At 44.9% G+C, this 18,568-nt stretch overlaps 1 protein-coding gene across 2 annotated transcripts in view; it reads right to left on the bottom strand.

The window, feature by feature from the left end:
* Window positions 1-18,568, bottom strand: part of IHH (Indian hedgehog signaling molecule) — a 57,283-nt gene that overhangs the window by 8,776 nt on the left and 29,939 nt on the right. Inside the window, exons 2-4 of one of the 2 annotated variants that reach the window (XM_075284625.1) lie at window positions 10,371-10,632; window positions 7,057-7,228; window positions 2,882-3,600 (exon numbers count right to left, since the gene is read on the bottom strand). In XM_075284625.1, coding sequence (XP_075140726.1) covers window positions 3,381-3,600; window positions 7,057-7,228; window positions 10,371-10,632 — 654 coding nt within the window. In that variant the 3' untranslated portion in view covers window positions 2,882-3,380. Of the gene's footprint in view, window positions 1-2,881; window positions 3,601-7,056; window positions 7,229-10,370; window positions 10,633-18,568 lie in introns of those variants that run through there. The other variant, XM_075284624.1, reaches the window with a different exon arrangement.

The following is an 18,568-nucleotide window of genomic DNA, read 5'->3' as shown; positions in this document are numbered from 1 at the left end:
TGGAACGGAACATGAAAATAATGACTGATGGCGGAGACTTGTTATCTCAGGTTGTTCTTTTCTGCTATTTTATAGTCTCAGCCGCAAACAAGTTTAACTCTTTGTGTACTGGAGAAAGTTAACAAACACAAATCGCAAGTCAAACCTATTTTGCACTAGGCAGAGATTTTGGTAACTATCCCGTGGTCAGTATGAGAATCCCGATGGGTCCTTTCACATGGTTATATCTGTGCTGGTCAAAATGGACAAAGAAAGGACATTAAAAGCGGTCCATCAACAAAACCAGACATGTGAACAGACACGTAGATAGTCGAGGCTAGTTCATTGGCCATATGGCGGCCATTGTTCCTTGTCGTTACAATATACTCTAATTAGTAGCTTTATGGACTCCTAAAATTACACCAGAAAAATCATCAGTTCTTCTCGGTACTTGCAGACAGTTTTTGGGCAGGGAGGTTGTTCCCGCCGCCATCTTGGAGAACTAAGCCCAGATCTTCTGTGGATGTCGCTTTCTCCAATCCGTCTGTCTCTTCACGTCATCCCAGACAGACTGGACCATGTTCAGATCAGGGCTCTATCTGCGGGGGCCGGATCATCACTTCCAGGACTCCTCCTCCAAAGGGCAAAGGTCACGCCAAATATTGATGGGATTTACATTTCTCTTCAAACTATGATCCCTTCTATTTCTGAAAGCATTGCAGTGTTACAGATCTTTCCATACCTGCCTAAAACTTTTTCACAGCATTCCCTCTACAATGTGGATGCTACAACCTACTCGTGTATCAGCCATAAAATCCCAGGCTTGGCCTGATCTCTGAATCCGTTCTCGATGGATTCCAGCGTTCCCCCTTTACCCCACGTTGTCGATCCGATATACAGAAGGCGCCACGAGTCGTATCTCACAGATCACTTTATTTTTTAAATATATTGAACAATTTCACAGAAGCAAAATATACAATTTACAATCACTGTAGTACCAAAAACCACTCTACATAAAAAAATAGAAATCGCTTACAGTAATAAATTAGCTCTTTATGTAGATTGTTCAGTAAGTAGCGACTACCCCGGCAGCTTCAGATTCTTCTACCGTCACATTGACAATCACTTTAAATAAATTAAAGGGGATGTTTATCAAGACAACCCCAGTCCGTCCGTCCTCTTAGGACACACGGACGTCATCATCTGAGGCCACTGAGCCCCCAATGCAAAATCTACAACCGGGCCCCCAAACTATCACAGATCATGTACAGTACAGGCTCCCTCTCATATGTCCTGCACCCCCCATTGTTACGACATTAGAGGGGGTCCCATACTTGCCACCCCTTCTGCCCCGCCCCCGCTCTGTCCACATATGATATGTTCATTTGTTCAGCCGGCATGCAATACTACATTTTCCCTGCAGACTTATATGGCCGACCCGCGGCAATCTGCTAGATACTGCAGAAGCTGTAGGGAAAGGGATCGTCTTCATGAGACCGCCGCTTGCATTAAGTATTTGATAACGTGCTGAGGAAAACAAGGACTTTAAAGGGTTAAAAATTGTGCAACTCGCAAAACGGCCTGAAATGGATTGCAAATATGTGCATACAATAAGGGTATTCCTGCAACGGAACTTAAAGGGATTTTCCGGATAACATTTAGGCCAAGGCCCCATGTGGTGTCCTGCAGCAAAAAAAAAAAACACGGCAGCATCGCAACAGTTTCAACAGAGGTTTCCTCTATGGACTTTCTGTTTCAATTATACATATGGCAAAACCTCCGCCGTTTCTATAGCTATAATTGACATGCTGCAATTTCCAAAACCGCCCGGGATAACAGCGGCCATATTGTTACTATTGACACAAGAGTTACATGTAGTCCATGGCAGAGGAGACTGGGGGTGCACAAAGCAAAAAGGGGGGACGGGATACTACACACAAGGGGTTGAAGATTGGCTCTAGATGACCAAACGGAGGGTCAAGGGTCTCTTCAAGGTCACTGAAACCAAAACGACAGAAGACACTGAGTACAAATATCACTAATGCCCGTTCCTCAGAATCTCACAGTTTTCTTATCTAAGTTCCACATTTAGTATTAAAATATTTCGCTTTTACGTCATATCTTTGCACACATCAGAAGTGACTCTTACGACCTCTAGGATATGCCATAAATATCTGGTATATGGTTCTCCCAACGTCTCCTACGGGGCTTGTACAGGACTCAAGAGACAACTGACCCCATGGCCTCCCATTCTCCTGTTTTATGGAGGGTCCATTGCATTGGTCTTGAGGTGCACTAAAGAGAATAGGGCAAAATCGAAACTTTACGCGCTGAGCCCATTTCTCTCATTCTCTCTTCACCCCGACAATCCCATACAGTGTGTACCAGCCACAGATGTCCCCTACAGAGGTATATGCCATGAACATGCAACCACAGATGACGCCATACACTGTCTCATCCTCACATGCATCCCAGATGACCAAGCACAGGCGCTAACCCAGTACCTCCGATATTCTAGGCTGTTTCCCATGTGGGCCGGCTATCCCCTATTCACCGGATAGGGAATAACTTGCAGATCACCCCCCGCGATTGGAATAGAGGTCAGTGTACGTGGCTAAGGGGATAACTTGCCCAGATGGCTAAGCCACTTTCACTTATTACCTGAGTCTAACTGGCCTTGCCCATGGCGTCAACATCACGTGATGCATTGTGGCCCTTGTTTTGGGTCCCAGTGCCGGGCTTTCATCCCTCAGAAATAAATGACTTATCCTAGAGATGCCCTTTAAGTAATGTAAATGTTATATACTGGATAGACAGAAATGCTACGTCTGGTCCTTGTTTTCGTCAGCACGGGATCCTCACATTATTAATGGCGCTTCCACCTTGACGACTTGCCTGTGCATTTCACAAGAACAATGTGACAATAGCTTTGAAATGCAAAAGCCTTGACAATAGAGCTGGAAGCCGCCTCATTGTACCATTCACATGGAATATTGGTTTAGGTTAATGAATTGGGCATTGAGTCCTCTACATTGATGTATATTCTACGATAGCTCGGCAGTGTATTTTCTAGAAAACGACTGGCCCAGTATATATCTGAATGTATAACTTAACACACAGTATTATGCTCCTTCCCAATGATAGATCAGTTATGCTTTGCTTCATATTATTCCTTCATATTTTCCGCGTCTCCAGTGATTATTGATTCTGTTATTTTCTTGCTGTTCCTATAAATGTTTTGGTCCCTTTCTCCTAGGTTTGTGCTTGCTTGGGGCCCGTTGTTGTGCCCATAGCGGTGCCCTGGGTTTGGAAGTCTCCCAGCTCACTTGCTTCTTCTCTTCCTTTCTTTGCACCGTTCCACCACCTTTCTTCAGCCTTATCAATCCATATCTTCCTCTTCTTCAGTTCTCCTTCATCCCCCATCCCTTTCCTTGCTTTCTTCCCTTCCGCAAGGCTTTATCGCTTGCGTTTTTCCCTTCGTTTTTCCTTTTCTTAATTTTTTTCTCATCGCCTCCTGGAGTTTTCCCTTTCTTATCCTTTTTATGTTTCCTTTCCCCCTTTTTCTTCTTCTTGTTCAGTTCTTTGAAGCTGGTAGATCCTAATTCTTCAGCTCCAGGTGACCTAAAAGTAAAAAAATAAAAAATGATTGACTATCGCAGCATGCAGACCTGTATGACTACATTCATCACATTTCTACAATTCAATGTATTCATATTCCAGGGCAGTAGGGTTGGTTGATACTCACTGATCAACTCTATCTCTTTGGTCAAGTTAACACGTAAACTATTGTTCTTAAGAAAGTGATTAAAGTCACCTCTTCTAAATGACATCTGCAGATGTATATACATATATGTAAGCACCAACTCTATGAAGGCCACTATAGTCACGATATAGTCTTTCCTTTCCCTGTCTTTGTGACCCATTATGGTGCCCATGGTAGTGCTCTATATCTATATCTATATTTTGTTTGTAATATTTTAGCAGAAGTGGAAGCTTAACCTTACTATGGTCTCCAGTGCCATGAAGCTTAGACCTTGTATGGTCTCCAGATCTCTGAACCTTAGACCTTGTATGGTCTCCAGTGCCATGAAGCTTAGACCTTGTATGGTCTCCAGATCTCTGAACCTTAGACCTTGTATGGTCTCCAGTGCCATGAAGCTTAGACCTTGTATGGTCTCCAGATCTCTGAAGCTTAGACCTTGTATGGTCTCCAGATCTCTGAAGCTTGGACCTTGTATGGTCTCCAGATCTCTGAAGCTTAGACATTGTATGGTCTCCAGCTCTCTGAAGCTTAGACCTTGTATGGTCTCCAGATCTCTGAAGCTTAGACCTTGTATGGTCTCCAGATCTCTGAAGCTTGGACCTTGTATGGTCTCCAGATCTCTGAAGCTTAGACATTGTATGGTCTCCAGCTCTCTGAAGCTTAGACCTTGTATGGTCTCCAGATCTCTGAAGCTTGGACCTTGTATGGTCTCCAGATCTCTGAAGCTTAGACATTGTATGGTCTCCAGCTCTCTGAAGCTTAGACCTTGTATGGTCTCCAGATCTCTGAAGCTTAGACCTTGTATGGTCTCCAGATCTCTGAAGCTCAGACCTTGTATGGTCTCCAGATCTCTGAAGCTTAGACCTTGTATGGTCTCCAGATCTCTGAAGCTTAGACCTTGTATGGTCTCCAGATCTCTGAAGCTTAGACCTTGTATGGTCTCCAGATCTCTGAAGCTTAGACCTTGTATGTTTTCCAGATCTCTGAAGCTCAGACCTTGTATGGTCTCCAGATCTCTGAAGCTCAGACCTTGTATGGTCTCCAGATCTCTGAAGCTTAAACCTTGTATGGTCTCCAGATCTGAAGCTTAGATCTTATGTGGTCTTCAAAACTCTGAAGCTTTAGACCTTGTATGGTCTCCAGTGTATTACAAGCCTAAATCTTGTATGGTCACAAGTGTTATTAAGCTCAGACAGGTATGGTCTCCAGTGCTATGGGTCTAACAACATGTATGATGTTGGGTCTTGGTCTTAGGATGGTCCGAAAGTCATAATATCATTAATGTTTAAAAAGGGTTTGCACCTAATACCTCTTGTACTGCGCGCATTGAAGCAGAGCCATCGAGGAAGTGTATGACCACCTTAGTGACTGCATGTCCCATGTTCTTGGGCTACGTCAAGCATTTACAGCCTGCACATATCCGTCACCTCTACACACTGTTTCCAAGAAATCTGGAGCCTCGGTGACCTCACAAGTTTCACAATCACTTGCATAATCTAGAGAAGTGATCTATAAGCTACAGGTTGGAGGTCTCTGGGACAATATATGTAGCCTATGGTTCTAAGTAAATTCTTGTTGTGATATTCTTAGTAAATGGGCAGATACAGTGGCAACCTGTCAGATCAGTTTGGTCCTTATGGAGGGTGATTTAGTGACCCAGATAACAGTGTTGTGATGCCGTCTGTATCCACATTACAGTTCAGTCTATATACTCCTCTCCAACGCTCCTGGTTCTTGCACAGTTCTCCAATGAAATGGAGAAAGTACACCTGGGCTTCTTAGTTAATGCAGGCACGGACTGCCTGACGACAGGGCTGTTTGGGACACTAAATCATTGGTACATAAGGACCCAGGGGTGGTTTAGCATTCCAACTCAATTTAACAGGAGAACTGCACTGTGTATTTTTTGCCATACATAATACATCATCTTGAATCAGAGATTGTAACCCCAGATTGGAGCACTGTGACCCCTTCATTATGGGATATGGAGGGTGCTCCAGCTAGATGGCCAAAAAGCTTACTAACTTTGCACTGGTTTAAATGGGAATTGAATGTATTTGGTGCAGTTTGTATTTTTGTTTGCAGGTTCCAATTCTGGGCGATGTCCTAAGGACCAATCCCAATCTCCCAGGTCGCTCCGCCTTATCCCTTCTCTACGGTTTGCATCAGCCATTGCCCAGGAGAAGGGAGGAAGCCAAAAAAAACCCCAGGGGACTGTGGCTGGTTCCGATCACGTAACCCAGAGTCCCGAACCCCCGATAGGTTAAAGTCCCTGAATAACCCCTGTAAGTCTTTATGGGCATCATGCAGGTGTAATCGTTATAGCAATATTATCTCCCTATAGAGAATTAATTGAACTGTTGCTACTTTGTAACAAGTCTTACAATTTAACGCAACACTAATTTTTAAAAGGAAACAATAATGGTATCACCTACTATGATTTCCTTCTATGGTTTAAAAACCTGCTACAATTTGCAACCCGAAGGATTTGAACCCCCCCAACAACCTCATCTATCTTCTCCTTTTATAGTCCCATTGTATCATCTCCTCCGTCTGCCCCTAATGTCAGAGGTAGGTTTGGGGAAAGTGCTGGTAGCAGGGTCCTCCTCTTATTGCATTATATAACCGCACAAATCTTAGCCCTGCCCCTTTTAATTAAGCCACACCCCCTTCTTGCTGGAGAAAACCGAGATGCAAATGAATCGGCTTTCTCAACAGATATCCATAAGATTGTTTGTTACAAGACTTCAGAAGAGGATCTAAGACCTGACAAGTGTGTGCTTTCTGTTATCAAGCAGGTCTCGCTTTAGTCCTTGATACATAAAATACTGTGAAATAATTTTTTAGGCAGATATTGAAAATACGTTGCACAGTAAGAATGCTTTTAGAAATAAAAGGGTTAATCATTTATTCTTATTAATTACCAAAATGAAGGGAAGGAAGAAAAGAGAAATGTAAATCCCATCAATGTTTGGTGTGACCTTTGCCCTTTGGAGGAGGAGTCCTGGAAATGATGATCCGGCCCCCACAGAGAGACCCCTGATCTCATCATCATCCAGTCTGGGATGACATGAAGACACAGAAGGATTGGAGCAAGCAACATCCACAGAAGATCTAGGCATAGTTCTCCAAGATGGCGGCGGGAACAACATCCCTGCCCAGTTCTGCCAAAAACTGTCTGCAAGTACCGGGAAGAAAGCAAAGGTCACACCAAATATTGATGGGGATTTAGTTTTAAAGGGACCCAGAGAGGGGTTTATATATGATAACATCAGTGGGAACAAAAACGGCATCCATTGGTATTTGGAGCTCACCTTAGGTGGTTGTCCCAAGGGTCATTCCCCCCTTCTGGCCGCACATCCGCTGCCCCCTGTGTTCTCCACACAGAGGGCGAATCTTGTGCTGCTTCCAATTTGCTCTTGTCACTAGAAGACCTCCAGGCAGGGTCCTGAGGGGCGTTTGGTGGGTTTCCATTTGCATGGTGCTCTGCCGAGAAAACACAGAGAGTGCCATAAACCACCCACAGTCAGCCGGCCGTAACCAAATATATATAAATATATATAAAACATTGAAACAAATAATACTTACCAAAGCAAAGCGGACCGTCTTCCACCATGAACCCCTGTGACGAACACCATAAAAAAAAAAATTCTACTTGGCACCCCAAGGGTAAGGCTTCATTCTCAACACAACACATTTCCAGGCCTCACATAGCCCATGCCATTCACACACTGGACTGTCAGCTCTCGCAGAAACCATCAATGTCACAGACGGAATTTCAAAAATTTCACTTTCCAAAAAAATTGTTACATGTTTGCCAAATGTCAGAAAATCCATTTCAATCCCATTTCTCCTTGGCAGAATTATTCAGATTCAGCACGTGGACTGCGATCCAAAAACACAACGGTAGCAGGGATGCCAATATTCACCTCTGGCTGTACGACGGCCCAGTGTCAAACCCCAGGGGGCACAGCACATTCTGCAAACATCTAGAATGGTCTAGTGAGCTATGTACCAAGCCTGCCAGATCAAACTGCAAATATTTGTGTGGAATGTTTGTTTTTTAATTTTACAAAGGAAATCTCTAGGCAAATGGGCATTAGAAGTGAGTAAGCGAAGGCACGGTAGAGACAAAACGTGTAATGACAGGGCTTCCATGAAGAACACCGCACGGAGAGCCGCGGCCTTAGGAATGCCAGCTCCTTTAATGCAGGGTAGATTCTACTTTGCACGTTTTGTTTTTTTTCTACTGCACCAATTTAAAGCACTTTTAGAGGACAATCATAGGACGCCATGTAAAATGAAGGAAAATTCAGGCATGTCTATGAAATGTTCCAACTTCTTAGGGTAGGATTACACGGTACGGTCATGATGCGGCCACAGAGTGGACAACAACTGGACGGCCGAGCCGACGGCTGCAGTTTTGGATTAGAATTCATTGCAGAATGTTTCAGTGTTCCGAGCTAATATCAGCATAAACCCCTGTGTCATTGTAGGAAACTTCTCTATTCCTTCCTTTATTAAACCATATACATTAAAATGTACCTTATGCATGGACTTCCTAAATTGCAATAGGAATAAACCTGTAGTACCACTTTTGTCCACTGGGGAACTGTAGTACCACTTATGACCACTGGGGCGTAACTTAATACCTGGTTCCGTTAAATACACATTTGGCTGTTTGTCAACCAGTCTAAGGCAGGATGTTCATCGACCATAGGACTGATTATTTCCCATATCACCTTTATTTAAATCGGACCTTTCACCACCTCCTCTTCTTTTCTTTACTAATAACTGCCCCCTCCACTGATTCCGCCACAGTTGGATTTTTTTCTCTAGCCCCCACCATTCCTGAGCAATCAGTGCAGTTAGTTTTTCTGCTAGATATGCTAACTAGACTCCCTAATGACAAGTGGGTGGTGTCAGCAGGAGCAGACAATGGGGTGTGACTCAGAGCTCCAATCAGAAAAAGTGTCACAGCTCTGAGTCACGCCCCTTGCTTGCTCCGGTCTGACATCACCCACTTGAAATTAGGGAGTTTAGTTAGCATATATGGTAGCAAAACTAACTAGACTCCCTAATGACAAGTGGGTGGTGTCAGACAGGAGCAAGCAAGGGGCGTGACTCAGAGCTGTGACACTGTTTCTGATTGGATCTCTGAGTCACACCCCTTTTCCTGCTCCTGTCTAACACCACCCACTTGTCATTAGGGAGTCTAGTTAGCATATCTTGCACCAAAACTAATAGCACTGATTGCTCAGGAATGATGGGGGCTAGAGGAAAAATTCCAAATGCACCAGAATCAATGGAGAGGAGCCTATTAAAGGATGCAAAGAACTGGAGGTGGTGAAAGGTCCTCTTTAACCCTATCATCACTCCAAATAGTTGTGCATGTTATTTCATACATGTTATCACCACGTTACACCCCATGTGAATATTCCAACCAAAACCTACTCTACTACTACGCCGCCATTATCTATATCAAGGCTGCAGAGATGTTTACAGGCAACTCCCACCAACATATTTTATTTTTAGCACATTTCCAATTAGAGCATGTCAGATTTACTAGTCCTCCAAAGAAAAGCGCAGTATTGATCGATTATTGATCTTCTATTCTAAGAGGAAAGGGAGGTATAGCAAGACATGCTTTAACCTGGATCAATAACAGATAAACAACTTAATCTGACAGCTGGTACAATATCGGGAAAGGATCCTGGACAGACCTCACTTGCTTCGAAGAGTGACTGATGCAAAAAGATGCAATGGAAGATTTTCTGCAAAGATATTTGCCATCCAGTCTACAGTGAGAAATATACAGCTATATGAAGGCGTTGCCCACTGTATACTTGCCCATCCATGATATGCAGATCTTGTCTGTTACTACTATGATCCCTAATGATCAGCTGCAATCAGTGGGGCAATATGGCAGCAAGTGTTGCATTTTCCTGCAGTGCCACCCCAGGAGAAATGAAGTACTACACAGTCTCAGGTCCTCCAGAGAGAAAAATGGTCTTTGTATTTGCTTTCCAATCTGTATGATGGATAAAGATGCATTATGTAAACAGGACAACCCCTTTAACAGAGCTGTTCATCCCAGTAGAGAAAGATGCTACAAAGTCAGTGCTGCTGGAAAAAAATATCTTCATATCCGTGATCAGACCTCGATTCGACTGGCTGGTCATTTCAATAGAGTCTTGGTTTGTGCTAACATGACCTTGGCCCAACTTTCAATGGGTCAAATAGCAGCCAAGGTGGCATTGCTACATAATGTTGAAATTGTGACTGCATGTGACCACCACTAGAGGGTGCTAACTGCATAAGAATTTATGCTATTTGAATTTAATATCTCTATGCATTGAGCTCCCCTAGTGGTGGGTAGAGGTAATTGCTACGACAGTGTGATGCAATACAGAGAGCTATTTGGCGCCAGGCCCTCCTTCACCACGGGGCCCATAACAGACATGTTGTCTGTATTTTATTAGTATATGCAAAATACAAATATCATACAAAAAAGTCATTGTGGCTGATGCAATGGTTGTTATAAACAGGATATACAGCGGACACATCGAAGGACACAGGAGACGTCTTATGCTATAAGGTAGAATCCTATATAAAACAATGTTCTTACCTGACTTCACAGAGCAGTGGATATGCGCTTTAGACTCGTAGTGCACCCAGTCAAATCCGGCCTCCACCGCCAGCCGGGCCAGCATGCCATATTTATTGCGATCCCTGTCCGAGGTGGTGATGTCCACCGCTCGCCCCTCATAGTGTAAGGATTCCTCAGAGTGATGACCGTCCTCATCCCAGCCTTCGGTCACTCGCAGCTTAATGCCCGGCCACTGGTTCATGACAGAGATGGCCAACGAGTTGAGTCGGTCTTTGCAGCGCTGTAAGAGAGAAGACGAGACGTGAGTTGACAGAGGCCGAATAAATTGGTCCATAAACTCGTAGGCTCAGAGGGTACGTCCAGATATTACTCAACCTGTGCACAACCGCAACTCCCATCATGCCCTGATAGCTAAAGGGAGTTGTAGTTTTGCCGTTTCGAATAGCACTCGCTCATCTCTAGTAACTATGTATCATCTGTTCTGGCTTCCCATCTGCTTTTCTTCTGTCTGTACAGCATCAGAAAGTAACACATGACTACAGAGTTTGTTTGTAGTCTGTTACCCTGGAGACACATAGCTCTGCACAGCAGATTTGTACACAATACGGTAGATTTTCAAACAAGACTATTTGATAAATCGCTTCATTTTTACATTAGATGCATTAGTGAAAGAAAACGAAATGACAGCGTAACTAGTCAACATCATGGTGTTCAGCAGAAACGTTTCGAGGTGAGCTCTGTTAGGCTGAAGCTGCACATTACGGAAACGCAGCTTTTTTTTTGTTGCAGTTTTTTGAGCCAAAGCCAAGAATAGTTACAAAAGGAATGGGAAATACAGGTAGTCCTCGGGTTATGACGGTCTTGGGTTACGACGTTTCGTGGTTACGACTAGAGATGAGCGAGTAGATCCTTGCTAGTCGGGAGAGCTGGCAGCTTGCATTTATGTGGGAGCTGACTTTTTCTCATAGGAATGAATTGACCAGCGTTGATTGGCCAGTGTACAGCATTTGGCCAATCAACGCTGGCCAGGAGGCGGAGTCTAATAATGGACCACAATGGAGACTGCTGTGGTCCGATCTTAGACTCCTCCTCCTCACAGACGAGCCTCCGGCAGAACCAGCGTTGAATGGCTGAATGCTGTACACTGGCCAATCAACGCTGGTCAATTCATTCCTATGAGAAAAAGTCAGCTCCCACATAAATGCAAGCTGCCAGCTCTCCCGACTAGCAAGGACGAGCCTGCGACAAATCAACGCTGGTTCTGCAGCAGGCTCGTCCTTGCTAGTCGGGAGATCTGGCAGCTTGCTGTTACAAGGGAGCTTACTTTTTCTCATAGGAATTAATTGACCAGCGTTGATTGGCCAGTGTACAGCATTTGGCCAATCATTTGGTTCTGCCGGAGGCTCATCTGTGAGGAGGCGGAGTCTAAGATCCGACCACAGCAGTCTCCATTGTGGTCTGATATTAGACTCCGCCTCCTGGCCAGCGTTGATTGGCTGAATGCTGTACACTGGCCAATCAACGCTGGTCAATTCATTTCTATGAGAAAAAGTAAGCTCCCTCGTAACAGCAAGGTGCCAGCTCTCCCTGTACAGTACATGATTTAGTGTGCAACGGCTCGGAACCCAGGAAGACTGTACTGTACTGTATATGGTACAGTCTTCCGCTGCACAATAAATCACGTTGATCCATTCCTACGCGGCGTCGTATGGTATGTTTCCAACTTACATCAAAATCTGGTTTACGCCGCCGCGTAAGAACGGATCAACGTCGTAAGTCGAGGGACTACCTGTATATAGGAAATTCTTATACTTCTACCTTCTTCTCAATCCACTCCTGGCTTTTTGCTCAAAAAAACGCAGCAAAATCTGCAACAAAAAAAGCTGCTTTTCCGCAAGGTGGGGCCTCAGGATGAGTTCACACGTTGCTCTTTAATTTTTGCTACAAAAATGTGTGAAACTGACAGATTTACCACAATTTAGACAGCTACAAAGTACAAGAGCGACCAGTGTCAAGGCTCGCAGAAGCAATTCTTAAGGGTTAGACAGGTCAGAGGTCATTGAAGCGCAGAGGATAGAGGAGAATACCAATAACCTGGACTAGTTGGATAGATTTAACAGAATTCTCATCTTGCACTGAGATATTACAATGTATTTGGGATGGACGGCCGTACAGTCCGCATTCCCTGTACTAGAAAGCTCAGGGTGTGCTCCCTGCATAGGTAAAGCATAGGAGATTCATTCACATTCAATGTCCACACTGATGCCAGAGAGTGGCCGGGCTGGGCTCGTGCGTCCCACGTTTCTGCCGCAGTCTGATTGGCTCCAGGGATCTAGCACGTTCTTTTTTATTCATAGGAGTAAACACAGCAAATCACAAGTGGTTCATTCCTGGCGCACAAACAGCGTCTGTCTACATACAGCCCCGGCCCTCGCTGCACAGGTTTCATTTAATACAACTGAATTGTGCCCATTATACGGCTCTCATCAGCCCCCAGACTTACCCTACACCCACAAAGCTAAAACTGCACAGATCTTGGATCACGTAACAATGGCCTTCTATGTCCTGGTCTCGGAGTGAAGTTGCACTTATGGATAGCATGATATAACATGGGTCTCAATCCTGGTTGGGGCAAGAATCTCAGAAAGCTGGACACTGGGCAAGAAGAATTTACAGGTGAGGATAGAATTATAATAGACTTGACTGAAAGAATTGTCAGAGTTGCCCACCTGGTCATTACCATGGGTATGTACATATGCTGCAGTCTATAGGCTCTCATAATGGCAATGGATAGACAGCATGTACTTAGGTGGATAGTCACACTATCCTCATGCTATACTGTGGATTAGAAGCATATGACCTATTGGTAGGGGTTATGGGGATCATAGAAGGGGACAAGACTGAGAGCCACAGCCAAAAGTTCTGGTTTCCCAGAATTATATAGATGCACAATGTTTCCTATTGTTTAACCTGTAATGCCCAGGAGGAGGCTGCCCATGATAGAGTAGTCACTGGTTGGTTATAATGGACAACCGCTATACACATACCCTATCAAGGCATTACTGGATGTAATCTAAGGGCATGATTTTATTCTGCACTTTCATCTATTATCTAGATCTGACAAGGACAAAGAGGTATAGAAATCTGCTGCAGGGGTATGGAGGGCTGCTGCAGGGTTATGGAGGGCTGCTGCAGGGGTATGGAGGGCTTCTACAGGTGTATGGAGGGCTGCTACAGAGGTATGGAGGGCTGCTTCAGAGGTATGGAGGGCTGCTGCAGGTGTATGGAGGGCTACTGCAGAGGTATGGGGGGCTGCTGCAGGTGTATGGAGGGCTGCTGCAGGGGTATGGAGGGCTGCTGCAGGGGTATGGAGGGCTGCTGCAGAGGTATGGAGGGCTGCTACAGGTGTATGGAGGGCTGCTACAGAGGTATGGAGGGCTGCTGCAGAGGTATGGAGGGCTGCTGCAGAGGTATGGAGGGCTGCTGCAGGGGTATGGAGGGCTGCTGCAGGGGTATGGAGGGCTGCTGCAGGGGTATGGAAGGCTGCTGCAGGGGTATGGAGGGCTGCTACAGAGGTATGGAGGGCTGCTGCAGAGGTATGGAGGGTTGCTGAAGAGGTATGGAGGGCTGCTGCAGGGGTACGGAGGGCTGCTGTAGGGGTATGGAGGGCTGCTGTAGGGGTACGGAGGGCTGCTGCAGGGGTACGGAGGGCTGCTGCAGGGGTACGGAGGGCTGCTGCAGAGTTATGGAGGGCTGCTACAGGGGTATGGAGGGCTGCTGCAGGGGTATGGAGGGCTGCTGCAGAGGTATGGAGGGCTGCTGCAGGTGTATGGAGGGCTGCTGCAGGGGTATGGAGGGCTGCTGCAGAGGTATGGAAGACTGCTGCAGAGGTATGGAGGGCTGCTGCAGGGGTATGGAGGGCTGCTGCAGGGGTATGGAGGGCTGCTGCAGGGGTATGGAGGGCTGCTGCAGGGGTATGGAGGGCTGCTGCAGAGGTATGGAGGGCTGCTACAGGTGTATGGAGGGCTGCTGCAGGGGTATGGAGGGCTGCTGCAGGGGTATGGAGGGCTGCTGCAGGTGTATGGAGGGCTGCTCTAGGGGTATGGAGGGCTTCTGCAGAGGTATGGAGGGCTGCTGCAGGGGTATGGAGGGCTGCTGCAGGGGTATGGAGGGCTGCTGCAGGTGTATGGAGGGCTGCTGCAGAGGTATGGAGGGCTGCTGCAGGGGTATGGAGGGCTGCTGCAGGTGTATGGAGGACTGCTCTAGGGGTATGGAGGGCTTCTGCAGAGGTATGGAGGGCTGCTGCAGGGGTATGGAGGGCTGCTGCAGGGGTATGGAGGGCTGCTGCAGGGGTATGGAGGGCTGCTGCAGGTGTATGGAGGGCTGCTGCAGGGGTATGGAGGGCTGCTGCAGGGGTATGGAGGGCTGCTACAGAGGTATGGAGGGCTGCTGCAGAGGTATGGAGGGCTGCTGCAGAGGTATGGAGGGCTGCTCCCCAGTGGTCTGTGGAAATGAGGACCTACTATTGGTAAATACAGCAGCTGATCACAAGGCCCTCATCAGCGATCCTATGACCTGATACTTTAGGACTCATCCTATGTGTTATTTTCGGCTTTTTTGCCCATTACCACAAGTATTTGCTACTTTGTGATACGAGATCAAATGGCATCACGAATCTACCTGAGACAATAGAAGAGGGGGCAGACTGCTCGTGCCCACAGACATGGCATCAGATGTTGCATAGTGACGTATCCTCAGTTCAGCCAACTAGGCCGTGCTGGGACTTGTCCTGCCGCTGTGTCTACACCTAAACTGCTCACATCGGACATTTAATCTGCAGCTCGCTGTTGGCACAGGTGAAGCGCCAGTCGCTGACTCCACTCTGGGTTATGCCCTGTAGAGCTTCTCATTTTAGAGGCCAATTAAAGCAAAACTCACAGCAGAACTTCTCGTTGATGCCTCGTATAGTGTCAATGAGAGGACTGGACTCGAAATTGTACAATTAGAATGAAGGACTGTCTGACTTATTGTATTACTTTAGTTTATTCTAGTCTGGGTGTGCATGTGTGTGGGGACATCAGGAGGAATAGCTGTCAGCCAAACACTTGTATTGAGGCTGTATAGTTACTTTACAGGGAATTGTCACCAGAAAATGACCTACTTTGAAATCAAGTTTTCATGTTAAACATATATTTTTAATAATTTTTGATATTTTATAGAATTTTCTATGTCAACTCATATTTTTATATAAGTATTAAATCCTGAAATTTTCACTCTTGCCACAAAGCCTAATACTAGACTGGCACTTGCCAATTTTGTAAGGGTTTTCTTTGCAGTAGTCACTTCATTTACATCACAGACAGGATTACAATAGAAGATAACACCTCTATAGATGACACCACTCATAGCATGTCACATCACAGAGTTGTCTCCAGTCTTGTGCTGCCTAAGGCCATGACTATCACCATATTACTAGATGATGTTGGCAGAGGAGAAGCTCAAGCAAGATGGCGACTCCCAAAATGGGGGAGTTGGGTTAACATTGTGTATCCTTGTGTAATATACAAATCTACTGATTTCATAGGCCACATGTGGGGCCCCCTGGAATAGGACCCCTGCTACAATGGACACCCCAGTGTGGGGTCTTACTCTATACATTCCCTGCAACTCTACTGATAAACATCCCATCAATCCGGAACCACAAAAACCTTCTTGTGCACGACACTGTCAGGATGGAGAGACGGCCTCTAATACATTGTTTTATCTCCCTCCCGGGACGTGTCTTCAGTGCCAGCATCAGGCTGTCTGCCCTCACATCTACACTTATACATTATGGATGCCTCATTAATACTTCATGCCATGCGGTAATGTTTACAAACCTGAAGGTGCCAATGAGCTGAGCAGGAAGCGGGCACGGCCATCGGCAAGGTCTACACGTCCCATGACTCCATAGCGTACACATGACCACTAGTCACACAATCTGCCCTCACATCACACTGGTGACACATTGTAACAAACCTGATACTTCAATGTATCATTTACAGGAGTCATTAGCATCATGTCTTACCAAAACCCTGTACGGATTACTGCCCCCTACTGACTAATGCATCTATATGGTGTCAGGTCTATATGGCTGCAGGTATACTATATTCAGCAGCATGGCAGTAGGCATAATAAATACACTTACATGGCGGCAGGTTTACTATATATTTTACATTTGTATGGCGACGTATGATGCATGTTTCTATGGCAGCCATTCTAAATACAGTACACATAGCGGCAGGTCTACTATATACAGTATATTGTACACGGTGGTAGGTCTAATATATACACTTACACACATTTGCATATCAGCAGATCTTCTACTATACATTAATATGATGGTCTAAATATATATTATTCAGTACAGTTACATGATGGATGGTACTATATGCACATGTCAGTAGGTGTAATATATATATACATACACACACACTGTACATTTATATGGTGGTAAGTCAGATATATATATATATATATATATATATATATATATATATATATGTATATACACATGTACATGGTTGTAAGTGTATGATGGTAGGTCTAATATATATATACAGCACATTCACATGTCAGCAGGTCTCATACTGTACATTCATATGATGGTAGGTACACACACACACACACACACACACACATATATATATATCCTATTAATATTATAAATGTGAAAGTTTGTGAGTTTGTGGGTTTGTGTTCGGATGTTTGTTCCTCAATCACGGAAAAACCGCTCCACCGATTTGGCTGAAATTTTCCACAAACATAGTTAATACACCCGATTAAACAATAGGCTACTTTTCGTCACAATAGCGCACATACGTTTGTGCCAGGACCCCCACAAACCCCAAACTCACATCACCATCTCTGCAATCTCACACACTTTGGACCATAGCAAGCCACAAAATTCATATTGCCCTCTACAGCCTCACCCCTAACCCCACACAATCTCATATACATATACTTTACCACTTTGCCCCTCACCTTACCGATACTCCAGGAGGCGCTCTTTAACGCTCCGGAGCAGCCATATTTGCCGACCCCCACCGCTCTGACAATCCGCGACACCGCCCACCCATGTCAATACCCCTAGGCGGTCTAATAAATGCAAAAAAAAGTTTAAAAAAATATAAAAAAATAAATAAAAAGGATTAAAAATTCAACTCTCCCCCCTTTCCCTAGAACACATATAAAAGTAGTTAAAAACTGTGAAACACATACATGTTAGGTATCCCCGCGTCTGAAATCGCCCGCTCTACAAAGCTATACAAATATTTTTCCTGTTCGGTAAACGCTGTAGCGGGAAAAATGGTCAAAAGTGCCAAACCGACGTTTTTTCACTGTTTTGATTCTGATAAAAAATTGAATAAAAAGTGATCAAAGCAATAACATTTCCCGAAAATGGTAGAACTACAAAGTACACCCGGTCCCGCAAAAAAAGACGCCCTATGCATCCCCGTACACGCACGTATAAAAAAGTTACGGCTGTCGGAATATGGCGACTTTTCAAAAAATAATTTTTAACAGTTTTGGATTTTTTAAGGGGTCAAAATGTAAATAAAACCATATAAATTTGGTATCCCCGGAATCATAACGAAACACAGAATACAGGGGACAGGTCATTGTGGCTGCACAGTGAACGCCGTAAAATCAAAGCCCGTAAGAAAGTTGCACAAATGCATTTTTTCTTCAAATCCACCCCATTCTGAATTTTTTCCCTGCTTCCCAGTACATTATATAGAATAAATAATGGTGCCATCATGAAGAAAAATTTGTTCCGCAAAAATTAAGACCTCATATGGCTCTGGGAGCGGAGAAATAAAAAAGTTATGGGGTTTAGAAGGAGGGGAGTCAAAAACGAAAAACACAAATCAAAACATGCCATCGGCGGGAAGGGGTTAACTTCAAATCCCTCTGTCCCAAAGTCACTATGTAAAGTTTCTCACAACACCGTATATATAGCAGCTCAAATACAAAGTAACTTCTACACAAAAGTCTCACGTATTCTCTGAATTACAGCAACAACAAGATACAAAGTTACATTTCATATCCCATACCTTATACACAGTACGAAAACCTTACCCGCGCCTGTATATACACACTGCTACAATCACCGCAGACTAAGTCGCGGGTACCAGCTAGTATATATATATATATGGCATTTACATGGCAGCAGG

This window comes from Leptodactylus fuscus, chromosome 8 (genome assembly GCF_031893055.1).
Source record: "Leptodactylus fuscus isolate aLepFus1 chromosome 8, aLepFus1.hap2, whole genome shotgun sequence".
Lineage (NCBI taxonomy): Eukaryota > Metazoa > Chordata > Amphibia > Anura > Leptodactylidae > Leptodactylus > Leptodactylus fuscus.
This window is presented reverse-complemented; position numbering and strand designations above follow the sequence as displayed.